This window comes from Scyliorhinus canicula, chromosome 5 (genome assembly GCF_902713615.1).
Source record: "Scyliorhinus canicula chromosome 5, sScyCan1.1, whole genome shotgun sequence".
NCBI classification, from domain to species: Eukaryota; Metazoa; Chordata; class Chondrichthyes; order Carcharhiniformes; family Scyliorhinidae; genus Scyliorhinus; species Scyliorhinus canicula.
Genome location: NC_052150.1, coordinates 19634382 through 19657356, shown reverse-complemented (window position 1 = coordinate 19657356; position 22975 = coordinate 19634382). Strand labels below are relative to the sequence as shown.

The 22975-nt window shown below is 45.4% G+C and overlaps 1 protein-coding gene across 1 annotated transcript in view; it reads right to left on the bottom strand.

Annotated features, from left to right (window-relative positions):
• Positions 1–22975, bottom strand: part of mylk4b (myosin light chain kinase family, member 4b) — a 202623-nt gene that overhangs the window by 143584 nt on the left and 36064 nt on the right. Inside the window, exon 2 of the mRNA XM_038796737.1 lies at positions 858–1129. Coding sequence (XP_038652665.1) covers positions 858–1076 — 219 coding nt within the window. The 5' untranslated portion in view covers positions 1077–1129. The remainder of the gene's footprint in view (positions 1–857; positions 1130–22975) is intronic.

Here is a 22975-nt window from a genome sequence, read left to right as displayed (position 1 = left end):
ACCTCAGCGCCGTGAGGCGGTTATGCTAACCACTAGGCCACCGTGCTGCCCTAGAATACAAAGAGTTAATGTCATATCATAATTAACCACTAGATGGAGCTTAATGCAGAACTATATAAAGCACTGACTCGCAGGCTTCTGGGAGAGAGCTGGAGGAGAGCTAGATAGAGCAGTGATAGAGAGGAAAGTGCAGTTATAGATAGAGTGTAGAGAATAGTGTTAGTTGAGTGTAGATTGTTTACTAGACTATTGTTTATATTAGGAGTAAGTGGTCGAGCTTAATTAAGTAGTGTAAATAAATGTTAGCTTTGTTAATGACCTTAGCTTCTGTGGTCTTTGTGAACACTACAATATCCATGTTGATAACAAGAATCACAAAGAACACCACACAGATTGACTGCATTACAACAACGACTATCCTTCATGAAGTATTTCACTCACTTTGGGATGTCTGAGTTATGAGTGGGGATTCATAACAAGCAACTTATTTCATTTATAATACGAAAGATGTATATTATGAAGCCCTGTTGGATTTAGTCTGCAGTGGATGGTCCTGACCACAACTCTAAACGGGATTTTAACATTCTACTATCTGGGTTAATTTTCTACGGCATTTCATTCGTGTCAATTAATTCATACGTTTAACAGGGTATCAAATAATTGCAAACCATGGATACCAGATGAGCATTTTTTAAAAATGAAATTGCCTGTTAGAAAGTGCGACACACGTGTCTCAAATTGCGTTTGGTACAATTGAATCTGAGAGGCAGCGTACAAAGGTCTTTAATTAAGCTTGCAATGCCCCGGACTCTCTTTGCAAATGGAAGCTGAGGTTTATATTCAGGAATAAAGCTTACCTCATCGTCTTCAGTGTTACCATCTGGCTCGCTGGTTTTTTCTTCCCAGAAATTCCTCATAGTTTCCACTCTTTCCAAGTAATGAAAAAAAGCCATTTTCCCGAACCTTCCACTGCTGGATCTCTTGTTGATTTCCTTCAGCCTAGCCATCTTCCATGATTTATTAGACTCCATCAACTTTATATCTTCGTATCTCGCCTGTTCGTGACCACCTTTCATGTTTTTCCATAAATATCTCACTTTACTGACTTGCAGATGTTTCCTCTTGCGCTCTGCGAACGAACAAAAGAACATTTTTCTCTTGTTTCTGGCTGAAGCTATCCAACACATTTTGAGGCAAGTAAAGGATTGGTCTCAGAAGTGAAAACTAAAGAAAAAAAATAAAATTTCGCCATTTCTATTGAAGTCATTTTTATTTTATTATGTTATCTTTATTTTATTTTATGGCAGCCACATCTTGGTACAAATCCAACTTGCGTTTGTGAAATATATTTTTGAAAACATGCTGTGAGGAGTTATATTGAATACCAGTCATTTTACTGGCCAAGTCCTGCTCGTTTAGATGCAGGTGGTTATAAGGTAGGTTCGCATTATGCTATATTTCAGCAAGGTTAGAAACAGTGGTCATTAAAAATACCGGTGAATGTCAGCCCTGCTGCCTCACAGCACCGAGGTCCCAGGTTCGATCCCGGCTCTGGGTCACTGTCCGTGTGGAGTTTGCACAATCTCCCCATGGGTTTCACCCCCACAACACAAAGATGTGCAGGGTAGGTGGATTGAACATGCTAAATTGCCCCTTAATTGGAAAAAATTAATTGGGTGCTCTAAATTTATTTTTAAAAATACCGGTGAACTTTGGCAATTTTCCTGGAGAAGGCGTACAGTAGACGAACACAATTACAAATCACCGCACACTAACTTTTCCAAGCACCAATAGACCAAGCTCAAGTTGCACATTTCACTGTCATTAACTGTCGTCAACATTAGTGAGGCAACCATTGACCGGAATTTTATGCTCTGTCTCGAGTGAGCTGGCAGCCAGTGGGCGTAAAATTGGGTGGGATAGCAGGGGCTGTTCTGGCACAGACAACCTCCTCAACAGGCGGAGCCACTTCCTCTTGAAACCCCCTGCCCTGACTCCCGATCGATGACTGTCATTTTGCCAGCACCTACTTGACAGGCATAGGTGAAGCCACTCCACCTAATTTGAACTTCAGCCTGCAGCCACACTCCTGCTTGGGGACTGAATGCAGTCCCAGCAGTGGCCACCGCTCCCAATGGCGCTGCTGGGACTGGAGAGCAGCCAGCAACCTGAGAGGCTGGGAGCTCTTGGAGGTTGGACATCTTTTCACAAAAGGGTGGAAACCATCACCTCAGGCAATTAACTGCCTCAATCACACAAAACTGTGCCGTGGCTTCCTGGGCCAGTGGAGGAAGCCTCGGCCCTGGCTATCCTGCTGGTAGGGAGGTAGAGGGGGGTGCACGGCTTCCACTTAAAATTAAGCCCATTATTCATGCTGTCTTTGCAGATAATGGGCAAAGTGCAAACACAGAAGGCAGGAGGGAGAAGAATTGTAAAAGGCCAAAACTGATGGCATCTATAATTCTTCTGTTAGGAGCAAAGTGTCATGTGAGAGTACCTTTCAGAAATGGGTGTTTTTTTATCTAGGTGTACCTTTAAGAAATGGGTGTTTAGTACTGCAGTGATGTCAGAGAGTGGGTGGAGCTGGGCTGTCTGCTTTACTTTCGTTTTTGAGCAGGCTGCTATAGAGTGAGGTTTTAGTTTTGTTTTCAGAGTGAAGAGCTGCAGTGAAAGCCAGCAGATGTGCATGGATCTCTCTACAAGCTAAAGAGTGTTTATTTGGGTGATTTCAAAGGGATAACTGCTCTCATTAGAGAATTTAAACTTGATCTCTGTGTTAAAAGGGTATTTTGTCTTCTGGATGTTGTTTGGGAAGTTATTAAGGATTACTTAGTGTTGTATTCTTTAGGGGTTGTATTTGAATTGATGGTTGCTAAGATGTTCACTCTATGTTTGAAAAAAGGTTAACTTGAGTTCATAGAATAAACATTGTTTTGCTTTGACAAATACTGTTAGATATCTGCTGTACCACACCTGTAGAGTGGGCCGTGTGCGCCCCATGCCACAGTCTATTAAAAGTGGTGGGTCAGGTGAACTCCATGATACACTTTGAAGTTCTCTAACCCCTGGCCCATAACAAATTGGGGGCTCGAGGGGGATACAAGTCTATCTATTGGATTGGCTTAGTGAACTTAAGGACAGTGAGGGGTGAGCATATTGTGGATGCTTTTCAGGTGTGGTCTTCCAGTTTAAGTGGGGAGTGTGTTGTGGACAATGGATCTTCCAGAGGCTCTGAGGTTTTTGGAGCTGGAGACGGTCACACACACTACCATACGGATAGAGACTAAAAACAGACTGTTAGATTTGGCAAAAACATTGCAGTTAACATTATCTGACAAAATGCGAAAAGGTGAGATAATTATAGCGGTGGCTAAGCATTTAAAATTGCCTGAGATACAGTTTGACACCTTGGAAATGGCAAAAATTCAGTAACAAATTAAACAAATGGAACATGAGAGAGAATTAAAGCAGTTTGAATATTAAAGCAGCTTGAATACGAAAGAGAGAGAGGAAAAAGAAAGAGAGAGAGAGAGATAGAGAGGACAGAGAAAAGGAGAGAGAAGAAACAGGAAAAGAAAGAATAGCCCTAGCAGAACAAAAATAAAGAGAAAGGGAGATACAGATCAGGGAAAAAGATAAAGGGAGAAGAACGCAGTGAAAGCCAGCAGATGTGTATGGATCTCTCTACAAGCTAAAGAGTGTTCATTTGGGTGATTTCAAAGGATAACTGCTCTCATTAGAGAATTTAAACCTGATCTCTGTGTTAAAAGGGTCTTTTGTCTTCTGGATGTTGTTTGGGAATTTATTAAGGGTTACTTACTGTTGTATTGTTTGGGGGTTGTAATTGAATTGATGGTTGCTAAGATGTTCACTGTATGTTTTTAAAAAAGGTTAACTTGAGTTCATAGAATAAACATTGTTTTGCTTTAACAAATACTGTTAGATATCTGCTGCACCACACCTGTAGAGTGGGCCATGTGCTCTCCATACCACAATCTCTTAAAAGTGATGGTTCAGGTGAACTCCATGATAACTTTGGGGTTCTCTAAACCCTGGCCCATAACAAAGATTCTTTTTTTCCTTATTGGTGAATTGATCCAGGTTTTAAACTTCTGGGAGGTGCAGATCATGTAGGTGGGTCATTTGATTTAGCCTGTCACTGCAGCACTGGAAGATATGAATAGGAGTAGACTATTTGCCCCTCATTCATGTTCTAACATTATATGGGACCATGCTTGATTTTCCAGCCATCTCCAAATACCCATCTTTGCCCCATAAACATTTGGGGCAAATACATTTGGTCACCAAAAATCTATCCATTTTCAGATTTAAAATGAAAACTTGATTGACCATCAATTACAATTTGCAGAAGAGAGTTTCAAACTTCTCCTGCCCATTTTGTGTGGGAAGCTTTTACAATTAACAAGATAATTAACGCGGGCAGGCACAGCAGCACAGCGGTTAGCACTGTTGCTTCACAGCACCAGGGTCCTGGGTTCAGTTCCGGGCTTGGGTAACTGTCTGTGCGAGTCTGCACGTTCTCCCCGTGTGTGCGTGGGTTTCCTCCGGGTGCTCCGGTTTCATCCCACAGTCCAAAGATGTACAGGTTAGGTTGTTTGGCCATGCTAAATTGCCCTTAGTGTCCAAAACGTTTAGCTGGGGTTACTGGGTTACGGGGATAGAGTGGAGATGTGGGCTTAAGTAGGGTGCTCTTTCCAAGGGCCGGTGCAGACTCAATGGGCCGAATGGCCTCATTCTGCACTGTAAAATTATATGATTCTCTAAGAACTAATGTTTAATGCTAATAAGCTCCGCGTGCGACTGGAGACCAGAAGATTGTTCTTTTCTCCATGCAGAAGTAGATTTATCCTGAAAATCTATAGATATTTGCAAATCTTTGCCTCAGAAAATTAATTAAATGGGTTAAGTGGATGATATGTGAGATTGCACATGGGCCTTGTTGGGAGGAAATTTGGTTCGGCTGTATGTCCTTTTTTTGCTACATTCTTGTGAATGACCTGGTTGCAGTGATCTGTATATCTGCTGGTATGTAAAGGGTTAACAACTGTATCATAGTGTTAGACAACCACTAGATGGAAGCTCTAGATCCATGTCTATATAATGAACTCAGAGGATATTCCTGCCTCTTCGAACCAGGAGTGACTAGACAGCAGAGTGTTAGGGAGATACGGTTTAGTTGGCACGTGTAGTTAAACATAGTTAATACTTCTTCTGATTTACTTTATCATCAGTTATAGTTGTGGACGAGTGAACGAACCCATTAGTATTTATATTCGTTATTCATTAAATGTTATTTGCTTTACATTGAAGACCATTCTGGGAGTAAGCAATGAATAACGACGTATTACAATCACGTAACACAACAAGAATTTAAATATAACATTTAAATATAACACTGGTTTCATCAAAGCATGCAGTGCATTTGGAAGTTCACATATCCCCAAGAGGCTGGACCGTGGAGGATAACCGCCAACCGTGACCCCACAGGCCACCCCCTGGACACCCCCCCACCTGTCCCCCCAGTCCTTGCGGAAGTCCCCCCGACCAGCGGCGCAGATCCCGGCCGAGTGTGGCAACGCTGGGCACAATCCGCAGATGCCACGCCGGGTTCCCGACCACTGAATCCACACATGCCGTAGGGAACTCCGAGCATCGCGGGAGGGCCAGCTGATGATGCGACAACGCCGTTGCAACGGCGCGGGATGCGATTATGCCATTTCCGTGGGGCAGAGCATGGCTGACCGGTGTCAAACTGCTGCCGGCCGCGATTTGGGCATCGGAGTCGATTCTCTGCCCAATCGCCGAGTACAATATCGGCGTCGGGCAACGGAGGATCCCGCCCATGCTTTTGAAGCTTTTTGTCTTGTGCTCAGAAAGACTGTTCACTCTGATTGGTAGCGGTGTTGTCATGGGAAATGCACCAGGGACAGTTAAATACAAAATTATTGTTCAAATTCAAACCAGGCAGGTCAGCTCTGATTCATCAAGGCACTGCCATGGGGAATGAACCAGGGAATGGCTGCCCTCCAAACTTTTGTTTAGTTGAAAAAGGTACAATGCATGGGTATACTCCTTCTGTCTGCGAAGGGCATGGCTCTGTGAGAATATATATATATATGGCTTCTAGCATGAGTAAGTGAGCTACACTGTGAACACGACTGATAATCTTAAACTGGTTGTCAGTGTAGTTCTTAGCACCATCAGAATTGCTTAGCAAGTGTTGTCCAATTGCAGAATCAAATCTGATGTTGAACACTGTGTTTTGCGTTTTGCAAGCATGGGGTGGTAAGGTACGGTCTGTTTTTGTCTGTTGCAAACAGCTGAAGGAACATGCTTTTTGATATGATCCATGTCATTGGGGCATACGACCTATGAACCTGGCATCACACCAGCACTGAAATTCATATACACAGTGTTGATTCTATTATCCCTCCAAAGTAATTTACTGGCCTGAAATTGCTCATTCCTCCAGCAATAGTAAATGTACTAATGTTATTATTTATTTTGACTTCATTGATGAAGCAGTTAGTCCTTGGACACTACTCTGAGAAACACAGTGATGTACTTGAGCCGAGATAACTGACCTCTCAGAACTACAACCATCTTCCTTTGTGCCAAGTATGACACCAACCAGTGGAGAGTTTTCCCCTGATTCCCATTAACCCCAATTTTATTCGGGTTCCTTGATGCCACACTCGATCAAATCTTATTCATAAAATCAGAGCACAAAAGTTAAATCCTGCAAACTGTACCATATGCTTTAAGACCATAAGACCATAAGAAATAGAATCAGAAGTAGGCTGTTTGACTCCTCGAGCCTGCTCTGCCAGTCAATGGGATCATGGCTGATCCGACATTTCTCAGCCCACTTTCCTGCCCTTTCCCCGTAACCCTTGATGCTCTTTCCTGATTAAGAATCTATCTCAGCCTTAAATATACACTAAACACTGTCACCTAACTGCCTTAAGAATGCCTCTACTACATTCAAAATGAAATTAGTTAGATGTTTTGTTACTTAATCTCAGCAAAATACCCCAAGTTGTTTTTAAACCATTGAAATTGAAATGAAATTCGCTTTATTGTCACGAGTAGGCTTCAATGAAGTTACTGTGAAAAGCCCCTAGTCGCCACATTTCGGCGCCTGTCCGGGGAGGCTGGTACGGGAAAGATATCCTCTGCAGTAACAAACCAAGAAGAATCTTACGTAACCATTTAATACCTGCACCAGTTTAGCAACCTGCAAGGTGCACGCATTTTTCATCAGCTGAACGCAATTGGTGATACTCACTTCAAGTTTTAATTCAGATTACACACCTTGGGTCAGTAATGCAGGTTTTTATCCTATGGGGCTATCCTTCAGATGAGACATCAAAGGAAGACCTGTCCACCTGCTCGGGTGGTTCAAGCCCATGTGAGAAGTACAAACTGCATCCGAAGAACAACAAAAAGTTGTGTCTGTGTCTCAGTTATACTGTAAAAGGTATTTATCAGGTGTCTAACAGAACCGCAGAAAGCTCAGTGAACTCAAAATGTTAACTCTGGTCGAGATCTGTCAGTCTTGCCGTACCCGACTTGGGACACGACAAGGCCGCTCTCGCGAGATTCACCGGCCTCGTCACGCCTCGCAAGGTGTTGTGATCTAGATCCTGACCATTGAGAGTGGGATCCAGATTTGTGTATTCATGAGCAGTTTGGCTCACTTGAATATATCTGCACAGAGGGTGCCATTTAGTACTGGTTTCCACTAAATGGACCATACACGGGTATACGGGTTACGTGGGTTTAAGTAGGGTGATCATTGCTCGGCACAACATCGAGGGCCGAAGGGCCTGTTCTGTGCTGTACTGTTCTATGTTCTATGTTCTATACCGGCACTTGCAGGGTGTCTGCCATGTGATCGGGGCCCTTGGTTGGTTGGGCTCAGGGCAGAGTGGTATCCTGGCACCCTGGCAGTGCCAAGGTGCCCAGGTGGCATCTTGCCCATGCCGGGGATTGAGCCCGGTGATGTCCTGCCCTTAGATCATGGCGCCATCTCTTCCTGCGCTGGCGAGCTGAACTCGTTCGTGCAGGAAATGAGTCTAAGTGCAGTCTTGGCGAGATGTTCTCCGCCAAGGCGCGGGAACGAAGCAGAGCCCCGTTTAATACCGGGGTCGTTCCCGGCGCTGCAAGCTTCGGGAAATACCCAGCTAAACTCTCCCGAGATGGGACTTCGTTTCATTTCCATTAAATCACGCCCTCTGTTTCTCTCTCCACAGATGCTGCCAGACCTGTAGAGTTTATCCAGCTTTATCGATTTTTATTTCAGATTTTCAGCATGAAAAATATTTTACTTCAATTCATTTAAGAAATTTAGAATTTTAACTCTCTCCTACTGGTAGGAAACTGAGCAGATGGTGCAAAAAATTGAATCGACGCACCACCCAATTTTGCACTTAATTGGCTTCAATAGAGAGTAATTTCGCACCTAGTGTAAGACAATTGATCCATTCAGATTTCTGCCAAGCCGGTTAGATTACAACTCCCTCCATTGCTTTTGTCATAGACTACAATAGATTTCTCCATCATTCTTGGAGTGTTGTTAGACTGGTAACCTGGGCCGGAATTCTTCACTACCCGGCGGGGCGGGGGGTCCCGGCGTGTCGGAGTGGCGTGAACCACTCCGGCGTCGGGCCACCCCAAAGGTGCAGAAGTCTCCGCACCTTTAGGGGCCAAGCCCTCGCATTGAGGGGCTAGGCCCGTGCCGGAGTGGTTCCCGCCCCGCCGGCTGGCGTGAACGGCCTTTGGCGCCACGCCAGCCGGGGCCGAAAGGACTTTGCCGCCCGGCGTACGTCCGCGCATGCGCCGGAGCATCAGCGGCTGCTGACGTCATCCTGGCACATGCGCAGGGGAGGGAGTCTTTTCCGCCTCTGCCATGGTGCAGGCCAGGCCACCGTGGGGGCACCTCCAGGGGTCAGATCGCCCCGCGACCTCCCCAGGACCCTGGAGACCGCCCGCGCTGCCAGTCCCGCTGGTCAGGTAGGTGTTTTGATTCCCGCCGACGGGAGATGCTTGACAACGGCGGGACTTCGGCCCATCACAGGCCGGAGAATCGCCGCGGGGGGCCCGCTGACAGAATCTCTGGTGGCGGAGAATTCGGGACACTTCGGGGCGGGATTGACGCCGGCTCCGGGCGATTCTCCGACCCAGCGGGGGGTCGGAGAATCCCGCCCCCTGTTCCGTTATTCAATTTACAATGGAGTCTGGCAGAAATTTATATTTCCCTTTTCTGCGAAATCTCATTCAAAATTAACCTTCAATAGTAAAAATTGTAGCAGGTCTTTGGAAAGAGAGGACAGTGTGCTGAGAATGTATTTTGCGTACTTAATTTAAAAAAATATTTGCTTATATTCTATAGTATTACTACTGTATAAAAGAAAATGTGTTTCGTTCTCCTTCTCATCTCAATTGTGCCTCTCTTTCTTCAACCGTCTATTTTCCATCTCCTTCTTTCTATCTGACTCCGTGGCATTGAGACACTACCATGATTGCCAACTTTGCTGCCTTTGTGCAAGAAGCTCATTGACCTCTTGCAGAACCAGATCAAATTTTTTTTTGTTTCCTTGCAACCAATGGAATAAAACCCAAGCGGGTTCTGTAAAGGATGGACAATCTTCCCTGCCAGGTTAAAACCCTAATATCTCTGTCTGTGTTTCTAAGTCGTTCTCCTTCTTCATTTCCACAGTATGTCTCTGTCGCCCCTTTCTCATGTTAGGACCCTACTGTCCAAAGATATCTATTATACAATTTGCGTCGATCACTTTATTGATCTCTGCATGCTTTTCTCTGTTTTTCCTACTGCTCTGAGTGCCTGACAAACCTTCTTCTTCATTTATTGTTGCTGCGCGTTCTTTTTAACTTTTGCTTTCCTTTGGTTTTGCTGATTGATGAGCCATCAATTGCACGAGAGACGAGTTGCTATACAAAAGTTAGGCTTTAATAAGCTAGAACTTAGCCCTGCGGTTGTCTACAATAAAATGGACGACCGCCGGGCGTTCCGACTATTTATACCTCGGTATGGAGGCGTGGTTAACTCAGCCTCTCGACCAATCGGAGAGCTGTCACATGACTGGTCTCAACCAATCGGTCGAGAGGCACATGACCGACCAGGGCCAATGGTCAGCCGGTGTTCTGCACCAATGGCAGACAGCTATGCAAATCATATCACCACACTGATCTAATTGCCCTTCAAATCCACAGCCACTAATAAGCTCTTTTAATTTAGCTTTGACATTCAATTCCCAAGCCTGTCTCCGCACCCCTACTGATAGACTGTGTTGAGGAGGATCTTGCCGTTCAGCCATTTTGGGAGAGGAGACTCTGGAGCCACAGCACAGAGAGGATGAACAACACAGAACCAGGGCATGTAAAAGCAAACTTTAAAAAAATAATAAGGCAAAGGCACGGAAACAATTTAAAAATAAACCTAAAGTACACAAAACGATTGAAAAACGGAAAGCTAAAAGCGAATGTTAAATAATTTAAAACAGGGAACTAGGACAAAAATAGCAATTACAGGCAAGGGATAAAACATTTTTAAAAATTAAATGCCTCAGCATCTTTGTGAAAGTCATTGTTGAAATGTTATTGGCCAATAACAGTGATCGACTAGTGAGCGGACAGCCCTCCTTCTTTACACATGGGACCCGAGATTGAAATCAGGCATGTTCACTGAGAGCCTTGATTACGATTGAATACATTTAATACACAACAAATATTTAATTACAAGTTATAGAAAATGCTTAACTATTCATATATTAATGGGAGTGTCATCAACTTCAAATGGATTAAACAGAAGTCATATTTACACCTCATTGGACACAGAGCAAGTGTACGGCTCTCACAGTCAATGTTGTGAGCAATCAGCACATCACTTCCCTTGCCCTGCCTTACCTGCACTCGTACCACTGTACCACTTGAGTCATACTGGTGGGGGAAAAAGATACGTGGGTGGAAACCAGTGGAATACACATAGACATAGACATGCACATAGAATTTACAATGCAGAAGGAGGCCACTTGGCCCATCGAGTCTGCACCGGCCCTTGGAAACAGCACCACTTAAGCCCACACCTCCGCCCCATACCCGTAACCCCACCAAAGCCCTTTGGTCACTAAGGGCAATTTATCATGGCCAATCCACCTAATCTGCACGTCTTTGGACAGTGGGAGGAAACCGAAGCTCCCGGAGGAAACCCACACAGACACAAGGAGAACATGCAGATTCCGCACAGACAGTGATCCAAGCTGGGAATTGAACCTGGGACCCTGGAGCTGTGAAGCGACAGTGCTAACCACTGTGCAACCATGCCACCCGAATGTGGGAACTTTGCGTGTGAGCAGCAGTCAACAAAATGTCTCATGGGCTGCAGGTTGCCCACCATTGCTCTATAATGATGAGATGATCATACAATCAGCATTATTCTATCAGCGAGGCTGGAATCATTCTACAATCATACAGTGACACAGACACAGAACATTTGATCAGATTTATGTTCAATAGGATTCGTGTTCAATAAATGCTGAATTCTACAAGGATAGCAATAAACTAATATGTTTTTTACTTTCTTTTTCTGTACGATGTCAACCAAACACTTAAGTCATAATTCCAGTTTGGAATACATGAGATCAGTGTGAAAATCACATTACGCTACCAAAATCAGAAATCCAAAAAGATTGTTTTTATTGCAGTACATCAGCTGCAAAATGTTTTCACTCTAAAGAATAAGTGGTGTCTGTTCATTAACAATTCCAATAGAGGAGGACAAGGGCCCTGGTTTCTAATATTCAATATGTTTCTTGGCAAACAGTCTGGAATGTCACTGTGATAGACATGAAAGGCTCGCAACAAATAAGTGGAAATAGCAAATCGTGGCCAGCGTCTGCATAATTCTTCTCATCCAAACTCTCCTGATGAAACACGCCATGAATGCATTGAATAAACCTGCAGCAAACCAGCCATCAGCGATCCGTCACTTAACCAGAATTAGGAAGTGCAGATCGAAACCTTCAGAGCCAAGAAATTAAAACCAAATGCATTTCAAAGGATCAAGTAGCATTGAGACTATTGCAATTTCTGCACACAATAAATCAATTCTGTTTAGTAGTATCAGAATAGAGAATGGACTGGGACATTTCAATTACTTGGTGCATTTCTGGATAATAATGCTGCTAAACCGTCCAGTCGGGGCCATGAAGTTGAATTTTCATTAAAGTGAGATTAAAGTGAATTAAAGTGAGATGGAGACCCAGGGCCAGGACTTTGTACTCCCCGTTCACAACAGGCGCAAATGGCAAAGGATACTGTGCAATATCTCATGAGAGGCTCAAAACATGTTATACTTCAGCAGAAAATCCTTTTCTGACTGCACGTGTTCCCCCCCCCCCCCCCCCCCCCCCCCAACTCCCACCAGGGACATAATGGGATTATCAGCATTCAACTTCTGGGAGACTATTAGGATGAATTTCAATCTAATTATCAGGCCTCTATACCTGATAATCCTGCCCCTCCCCATTATATCCACTCACCATGTGGGGGGGAGGGTCAAGTTCCATCAATAGATGGTTAGGTGTATATGAATTGCATGGTTCTGGTCTTTTGTGTAAACAGGATTGGGCAATCAATCAGCCCAGTTACTGTTGATAAGTTCCAGTCTGGACATTCCAGATGAGGAATTTTGTCTAAAGGGCTGGACGGAGTTTAGAGAAAGAAAGAATCAATTTGGAAGGAGAAAGGATATATACAGCCATCGAAGAGGTCATGAAAAAGCCACAGAGAGAAGGCTTCGACAAAGGGTTCTGAATGAATGTCCCTCACAGAAGAAAGATTGTTTCCTAAATGCAAGTGATGCTTTTGCCTGAATATGTAAGTGGAATGAGAGCTGTATTTTCATGCAAAGTGTTGTTTAATGGGAACTAATGTTAAGTTTAGGAAACTGCATGTAATGTATTAGTGTTAGATCTGTGAGGAAAAAGTTTCAATATTGTTTTGTTTTCATTTGTTTTAATAAACTTTGTTTATAAAATAATAATTCTGAGGACAGATTGGAGAGGTTGGGACTGTTCTCCCTGGAGAGAAGAAAGCGGAGAGGAGATTTGATAGGGGTGTTCAAAATCATGAGGGGGCTGGACAGAGTAGACAGGGAGAAATTGTTCCCACTTGTAAAAGGAGCAAGAACAAGAGGACACCGATTTAAAGTGATTTACAAAAGAAGCCAATGAGAAAAAAACTTTTTCAGACAATGAATGGCTCGAGTCTGGAATGCACTGCCTGGAAGTGTGGGGCAAGCAGGTTCAATCAAGGCATTCAGGAGAGCTTTAGATGATTATTTGAATAGAAACAATGCTCTGGGGTATGGGGAAATGGCAGGGGGATGGCACTAAACCATAATGCCCGCTTGGAGAGTCAGTGCCGACATGATGGGCCAAATGGTCTCATTCTGCGCTGTAACAATTTTGTGATTCTGTCAACCATTCCTACGGATAATCATGTGAATTGTGTTACAATCTTCAGCAACATCCTTCAGTTCCTGCCCTGATCAAATACGCTACCTGACTTTTTCTTGGAGAGAAAAGTTAAAGCCCCCTTTCGGGAGCGCTTGGCAGGGTGTTTGGCGGCGGCTGCAGTGCCCAGATTCACCCCTCTGTTCACCGGCACTTTGTCGTTCCTTTGGGCCTCAGGGCGATTCTACCCACTGAGTCCACACTTAGGCAGCCGTCCCGCACTGGCTTGCTGATCTCGCCAGCAGGACCGGCTGCTTGCAGTTTAGGGCAATAGTTTGGAAGGCAGCCCCAATCTCTCGGCCCTCCTCTTTCAGCCCCTCCCTCCCCCGACTTTCGGGACCATTGCCCCAATTTTTTCTGGTGTCCTAGAACCCCATCCCCCTGTTATGGACAAGGCCCACAGGGTAAGACCTACGTCATTGCCAACCTGGCACCTGGGCACCTGGGCACCTTGTCACTGCCAGCCTGGCACAGTGGCAATGCCAATCTGGTACTGCCATCTTGCCAGGCTGGCAGTACCAAGGTGCCCAGATGCCAGGGGGAGTGCCAGCGTATCACCCTGCCATGTCCCCAACTACCCAGGGGTCACTAAAGGCATGCGAGACCTCCCCCCACCCGTCCCCCGAGGTGCCGTCATGCCTTGTGTATGTTTGTTGAAACCGTTGCTAAATGACGTCCAATTGGGGTCTTGCAGGTGCGGCCATTGTCTCCCTGGTGCTGGGTGCAGACAGGGTCTGGGTATTTAAGTGGTTCCAATGGCTAATTTAAATGCCAAATCTGGATTGGCGCAGCAAGGGTGAGGTCCAGATCGTGCCTGGCGGAGCAAGTTGGGTGACTTGTGATGGGCCCAGCACCCAGCACGGAACCCAGTTTTGGGCTCTGGCACAATTCACCCGTTTCTCCCAGAACTGCACCAGGCGAAATATCTTTAGCACTTTGGCAGTCTGTATGGCAATGGTTGTTCTGTCCTCATCCATCAGTGCCCTCACCGTACCCCTTGTTTTACACTAACTATTAATAAAACTTCTGTTGTCGTATTAAATGTAAGAACTTTTTGAAAATAGAATCATAGAATTCCTACAGTGCAGAAGGAGGCCATTCGCCCACCAAGCGGTCTGCACCTACCCTCTGAAAGAGATCTTACCTAGGCTCACTCCCACACTCAATCCTCATAACCACACCTAACCTACACATCGTTGGACACTAAGTGACAATTTAGCATGGCCAATCCACCGAACCTGCACTTCTTTGGACTGTGGGAGCAAAACTTTATCCTTAGAAAATAGGTGACAGTTTTAGATAGAGGATCTGGATTGGCGCAGGCTGGGAGGGCCAAAGAGCCTGTTCCTGTGCTGTAATATTTCTTTGTTCTTTGTTCTTATCCTAAACCGGAGCACCTGGTGTAAACCCATGCAGACATGAGGAGAAGGTACAAACTCCACACAGGCAGTCGCCCAAGGCCTGAATTGAACCCGGGTCTCTGGTACTGTGAGCCAGCAGTGCTATCCACTGTGTGACCATACAGCCACATACCGTGCTGTTTTCTTCACAATTTTGTCACCCTTTTACATTCAGGGCAGTCTTTTCGCTATTGACTCAGTCCTGGTACTGTGCCTTTTCCAGAAATGGCCTTAAATGAATTGAACCTGTCGCTCCATTATCTAATTCTTGCAATTTAGTTAGAGAAGCTTACAACCTACTTTTCTTTATAATCTTGCATACCTGTATAAGATCAGTCCTCAGATACTTCCTTTGAGTAGACAAAAGTTCAACTCTTTCTTCGTAACTCAAACCTCTGAATGCAAGGAATCAGCCTTGAGCCTTTTCCCTGTACTGCCTCAAGTGCTTCAGATCGAGACAAATAGTTCCAAGTGTGGTCAGATCAGAATATTATACTGTACGGTTTGAACATGAATTGCTCTGAATTGTTCATTCCATAGAATCATAGATTTGCATGGTATAAAAGAGGCCATTTGGCCCATTGAATCTGCACTGACACATTCGAAGAGCAATCCAGGTGCTGCCCACTAATCTGCCATTACTCAAGAATTGCATTCTTCCCAATGTTGACCGTCTTTCATGAACTGACTTTTTACATGACGATTGAATAGATAGAGCGGAAATGTTTAGCTATCGAGCCTGTCGCAGCACTCTGAGTGAACTATCGAAGTAACCTCACTCCCTCGCTCTTTCCCCACAACCCTGCTGTTATTTTTTTCTCCTTCAAGTGTTTAGCCAATTCTCTTCTGAAGATTATTGTTAAATTTATATCTATCACTCTACCACGTACAGTAGTGAATTCAAAATTCTAACCTCCCATTGTGTAAAATCAGTTTTCTTCACCTCGCCTCTGCATCTTTCGTCAATCATTCTAAATTCATGCCCGCTCAACTTTTCAGCCAGTAGAAGCAGTTTATTTTTATTTATTTCATCTAACCTCTTCATCATTTTAAACAGCTTTATCAAAATCTCCTCTTAGCCTTCACTGCTCAAAGGGAAAACATGTTGAGCATCGAATCTCCGCAGACCCTAGATCTTGTTAAACCTGAAGCTCAGTTGGTACAGCATGACGTGGATTATGGCGTATCACACATTTTTCCTTCCTAAAGCAGCTCTTTGCACTTTGCTAAACTTGACCTGCCGTTGCTCCCCTATTAACATCTCCTGTTCAACTCATTCTGTACTTCTGAGCTGATTCCTCTGAAGTCTCTGTCCCTCCAAGTTAGGCAATCATCTGGTGTTTGACCGAAAAAAAGAACAGGAGCGGGGCATGTGATAAACCACTGTTGCACCTATATTAGGTGATGTATAGTAGGACCTGTACTACAGGTACAACGATAGTCCCTGCCTGCTGGCTCCGCCCAGTAGGCGGAGTATAAATATGTGTGTCCTCCGTGTAGCAGCCATTTCGCCAGCTGCTGTGGGAGGCCACACATCTTAGATCAATAAAGCCTCAGTTGTATTCAACTCTTGTCTTTGTGCAATTGATCGTGCATCAGGGCGATGGCCCACAGTCCAAAGCTGTGCAGGTTAGGTGGATTGGCCAAGCTAAATTGCCCATTAGTGTCCAAAAACTTAGATAGGGTTACTGGGTAACGGGGATAGGGTGGAGGCGTGGGCTTAAGTTGGGTGCTCTTTCCAAGGGCTGGTGCAGACTCAATGGGCCGAATGGCCTCCTTCTGCACTGTAAATTCTATGACTTTAATCTGAAGATGCTGTAAGCCTGAAACAAAAGCCTCAAGTTCTGAAACACTTAAGGGGGGGGGATTTTCCAGTTCTTCCCACCAACGGGAATTTCCGGTTCCTGCAGCGACCCTGGCGACAGAGGATGTGGAAAATGGGAAGCCTGGGGCGGGATTCTCCGGTTATCCGTCCGCGTGTTTCTCGGCGGTGCGCTGTTCGCTGCCGGCGGGATTCTCTCTTCCCGCCGCTTATCAATGGGATTTACCATTGAAGCCACGTCACGCCATCAGAAACCCGTGGTCGGGAGTGCGCTACCGGCTGAAAAAGAGAATTCCAACGGCTGGAGGATCAGCGACCTCTCTCACACTGAAAAATGGAATGCAGACAAGAATGTTCAAAATAATCTCTTGCCCACTACGTACTTAAATCCTGCCAAGGCGATTTTCAATATTTAAATCAGGGCCCAATGGAGGGCCCCTGATTCTACGTTCAAGCAGCTCAGTGGGCTAGACGGCTGGTTTGTGATGCAGAACAAGGCCAGCAGCGCAGGTTCAATTCCCGTATCAGCATGAGAATTCTGAATTCTCCGTCTGTGTTCCCGAACAGTTGCTGGAATGTGGCGACTAGGGGATTTTCACAGTAACTTCATTGCAGTGTTAATGTAAGCCTACTTGTGACAAAAAAAGGTTTTAAAAAAGAGTACCAATGGGTGGAGGGTGGAGTGTGCACTACACATACTCCATCGTCAGGTGTGGGATATGGAATGTCTGATCAAGTGTGGTCTTACATTTTTAAAAAGAAATGTTTCAATCATTTGAAATGTTAACTCCCTCTCCCATCGTCTCAGTAATGAGTGATGGGTGTACAGCCACTTCCAGAGGTGGGGCAATGGAGCTGGTGGGTGCTTGGGAAGATACCCCTTCTCAGAATATTGTGCTAATAGCCTCACGTTGTGATACTTTGAGGGAAGGAAGTTGAAGAGGAAATTTATTTGAGTGAATTATTAGCCATTCCTCAGCAGTGATGGTTTAGAAAGACATGCGGGGCGGGATTCTCCGGTCACCGACCCCGAAATCGCATTTGGCGATCGGCCGGAGAATCCCCCTTCACGACCAAATCGGGGCGGCATAGCTTTTGCGATGCCCCACCCCCTCCAATGCGGCATACTCGGAGAGTACACCGCGCGCCGTACCTACAGCCTCAGAGCATTGCCTGTGGCCCAACCCCCGATGCTCCATCCCTGACCAGCCGTGGTCCCGTCGCTGTGGGTCTCTCGTGGTCTCTACACTGCCGGAGTGCTAGCCCCCAGCTACATGGAGGATCAGTTGCCGTTTTGCGTCGAACGTTCAGGCGTAGAATGCCACCGTCCCCACGCCAGTGTGAGGACATAGCCTCACAATCGGAGAATCCAGCCCATGGTACCGGTCGGCAGAGTGCAACTGCACACATCAGCTAAAACTAAATCCCACAGCCCCTCATAATTAAATTAGGTAATCTGGAAAGGATAAAAATAACTTTTAAAATGAGGGAATGTGGTTTTCATTTCATATCTTGCTTATATCTACTGATTATAAAATGGCCAAATGAATATATAAGGATAATCACACTAGATTAGTATTGGCATAACCGACTAAGATTTGTGAAATCCACAGTGATCAGCCGAGATACAGGCCTTTTCTAGCAAAGGTCAATAACAAGTGAAAACTTGTCATTGGTAAAAATAGATTTGCAATATTCAAAGCATTTTGAGGAGCAAAAGGTGTTTCTTTCACTCTGGGTATATGCTTTAACAGTTATAAGCCTGACTGTGTATAGTAATGAGCTTCATCTGGGTTGCTTATAGAATCTGCTGCGCAAGTGGATCATAACGCCAAAAATATATTTAGGGGGCTGTTATAAGATGTGTCAATTACATGGACCTATTAATGTGTGCGAATAATGAGTGATGTGCTGGACTGATGGTGTTTGGTGTGCTGAGCAATGAAAACATCAATAATTGGGGAACATTTCATGCTTAAACCTGGATAATACATTTAGCTGTTATGCCCAGACGAACATTGCTGTGTAATGGGAGAGGATGGGAAGTGATTTGGTACATTGGAATTCCGCACTTGGATTATGCACACGCGTACATGTGGAACCGACTGAGGTTGTTTCTGTTTCATTCTTTGCAATGAAAAACTGTTTGATTTCTGCAGAGAACTGTGAATTCCTGCAATGACAAATAGTACCATTGTGTGAGACCCGCTGATTTCTATATTATTTCATCGTGGGTTTCTGTGTAAAAGTCAATTCTGTAGCAAATTTGCTGACATGGAAAACCTTGGAATCGTAACCATGGGCTTGAATTCTTCATTATAGACACACAGTGGGCCAAAAATGTTCTGTCTCATTTACAAAAAGAAATTGGATGTGTAATTAAATGATTATAGGGTAAAGGCCTATTTAATGACCTCCATCTGGACATCTAATCAATCATCAAACTTTAAACAGTTGCCCTGAAATACATCCACCATGACGTGCATACCAAAGACATGTTTTACAGATGGTTTAGAGCAGATTTTCAAGTATTCAATTGAAGGGTCATTTGTCAATTAGGTGTTAGAAGAAGAATCTGGCTGCCATTCAATACTGCTTTTCCTTGCAATCGGCAATTATCCCTCACGTGTATCTCTTCAGTCAGACCTAAAATAACTCATGACTGAGCCTCCCCCCATAGGTTCCTCTATCTGGTGTTATTTCTACTGTCGAGTAACATATCTGTGAAATAAAGGCCAAGATTTGTTGGCCCCCTCCCTCCCTGTGGGATATTTGAGTCCCGCCCATCTGAATGGAGATTTAAATGACTCGCCACACTCAACCGCACTCGGTTGAGGGGGGTGGAGGGAGCGAGGGGGGGGGGTGGAGGGAGCGAGGGGGGGGGGGTGGAGGGAGTGAGGGGGGGGGGGTGGAGGGAGCGAGGGGGGTGGAGGGAGCGAGGGGGGGTGGAGGGAGCGAGGGGGGGGTGGAGGGAGCAAGGGGGGGTGGAGGGAGCGAGGGGGGTTGAGGGAGCGAGGGGGGGTTAGGGAGAGAGCGAGGGGGGGTTGAGGGAGCGAGGGGGGGTGGAGGGAGTGAGGGGGGGTGGAGGGAGTGAGGGGGTGGTGGAGGGAGCGAGGTGGGATCACACCACAGCAAGACTGTAAAATCCTAGCCAAATAATTTCCTCGCAAACTTAATTCAGCACAGGTAATGAAAAATAAAATACCGTTAGGTTGGGAAGAGGGACCCCCCTCTCCCTGCACTCCCTGCCACCCCCCCAACCCCCAACCCCCCCCCAACCCCCAACCCCCCCCCAACCCCCAACCCCCCCCCCCAACCCCCAACCCCCCCCCCCCCCCAACCCCCAACCCCCCACTGCTCGCCACACACAGCATGTTTTTTGGCAACGTAGATGGCTCGACATCGGGATCTTCCGCTCTCACCGATATCTATGGCCTTTTGCATGGCTCACCTGTCCCGCCACCAGGAAACACATCATCGGGGGGGGGGGGGGGTCCTATTCGGAGGGACCGGAAGATCATACCGGCAGGAGAGGCCGAAAAACGCAGCCCAATGGATTTATTTTGCTGACATTCATTTGTAAGATCCAAATAAAAATCATATTTTCATTTTTGCGGAAAGCATTGCGGGGGCAAGAAGAGTAGCAACAGCAGAGGCTGTCACAACAATGGTGGTGGCTGAGGTGATGTGATGTCCAGGTGTCAGCCATACCCATCTGATATGATGTTACCTGGAAACCCAATGGTCAGCAATGCCGCTGACTTGAATTGGTGCTTGGAAAAGATTGATGTAAATACATTTAAAATTCTAACGTTGAATGCACAAGTGCCATTCCCTAATAACTACAATAAGAAGTCTTACAACATCAGGTTAAATTCCAACAGGTTTATTTGGAGTCACTAGCTTTCGGAGAGTAGCTCCTTCATCAGATGAGTCACCTGATGAAGGAGCTACGCTCCGAACGCTAGTGATTCCAAATAAACCCGTGGAACTTTAACCCGGTGTTGTAAGACTTCTTACTGTGCCCTAATAACTAGGCATCCCTGCCAATGTCCTATTGCTATTTGCCAAGGCTCCTTCAACAACACCTTCCCAACAAATGACCTCTACCACCTAGATAGGCAAGGGCAGCAAATGCATGGGAACCCTACCAACTGCACATTCTCCTCCAAGTCACATGCCGTCCTGACTTTGAACTGCTGGCATACCCCACTGACACTGGGCCAAAACCCTGGACTTCCCTTCCTAACAGCACTTTGGGTGTACCTAAGCCACATGGACTCCAGCGGTTCAAGAAGGCAGCTCGTCACCTCCTGAAGCCTCGCCAGCGATGTTCACATCACAAGAACTTCCAAAGCAAAGGTAGAAATTAAATGATTGTTAGTTTTGCACACTGCCAAAAAAATGCGCCCATTGCCTGGTGCGGCAAGGGCATCCTCAATAGATGTCTGGGTGGGACGATGGGGAGTTAATTGGATGATACTGGAATGATGCAGGTTTTGTCAGATGAACATCATAAAGGTTATAAGTGGGTCCTGTGCTGGGAATTTCCTCGAAGTTAGTTCACCAGAAGTGCGATGGGAGTCAGTGCTGCTGAAGAAAGTGACCGAGAATGTGCATTTGGCATTGAGTGTGAACAGGGGTTCAAGGAATGCTGCATGTCTCAGAGATATCTGTAATTGTGGGAGGATCAGAAACACGAATATTGGAATTTCAGTTGGAATCTGCATGGAATAAGCCAGAGACGAAGACATGCTGAGGAGGATGTGGCTGTGAAATTCATTTTAATGAATTTGGTCCAACAGGAGAAAGGAAGTAGCAATAAATGAAGGTGAAGAAGAGAGAAGAGACAGATGGAAATCCCACGGGAGAGAAGAGAAGAACTTCTAGGACCAGGGTCACTGTTTAAAAATAAAGGATCCTTTAAGACAGAGATGAGGAGAAAATGTTTCTCTCAAAGGGTCGTGAGTCTCTGAAACTCTCTCCCTCAAAACGCCGTGGAAGCAGTCTTTTTAAGGTAGAGCTAGATAGGTTCTTGATTAACAAGGGGGTGAAAGATTCAAGGTGCCAAGTGGCCTACTCCTGCACCTAATTCATGCGTTCATTTAACTTTTTCAAGGTTGGCATTTGTGAAAGCGAGGCAGTTGGCAGTGACTTAAAAACTAATAGAAAATACTGTGGCTGTTGGTCTTCTAAATAAAAGGTAAACGACCTGAAATGTTAACTCCACATCCTTCACCACAGATGTTGTCAGACCTGCTCGGCATTTCCAGAAATTTCTGTCTTTATTCTGACCCATAAAATGGTTCGGTATACATTAGCTTGGAAAATTATTTTCAGAGATTTTCAATCAGGAGGCTCAAGTTATTATTGAATTTGCTCGAGCACCTTTTGGTAGGAGCGTTCCGGATCATTAACAACTTTGCGGTGTAAGTTCGTGTCTCCTCGCTCTGGCTCTGCTTCCTTTATCAATTGCTTTAAATTGGCATCCCTAGGTATTGACCCACGAGAAACAGTCATTACCCATTTACTTTATCAAAACAGTTTGTGACTTTGAACATCTGTGTTAAATCTTCTCGCAATCTTCTCTGTCCTAGGGAGAACAATCCCAGCTTCTCCTACTATTCTCCTACCATTGGGCAGCACGGTAGCATGGTGGTTAGCACAATTGCTTCACAGTTCCAGGGTCCCAGGTTCGATTCCCGGCTTGGGTCACTGTCTGCGCAGTCTGCACGTTCTCCCCGTGTATGCGTGGGTTTCCTCCGGGTGCTCCGGTTTCCTCCCACAGTCCAAAGGTGTGCAGGTTAGGTGGATTGGCCATGATAAATTGCCGTTTGTGTCCAAAATTACCCTTAGTATTGGGTGGGGTTACTGGGTTATGGGGATAGGGTGGGGTGTAGGCTTGGGTAGGGTGCTCTTTCCAAGAGCCGGTGCAGACTCGATGGGCCGAATGGCCTCCTTCTGCACTGTAAATTCTATGATCTATTCCTCTGTATCCAAGTTCCAAATTATTTAAGTAAAGTATGTTAATCTTCAAAGCTACACACAGCAGTTTCAATAGTGTTATGTCCATGAACAAAGGAGTACATGTGCTAACGACTACAAACCTGTAAACGGTTCTGCATTTAGAACAATTTCCTCTGGATAAACATAAAAAGTTGTCATGTGGCGGTAAAGCTTGAGGAAATGCTACA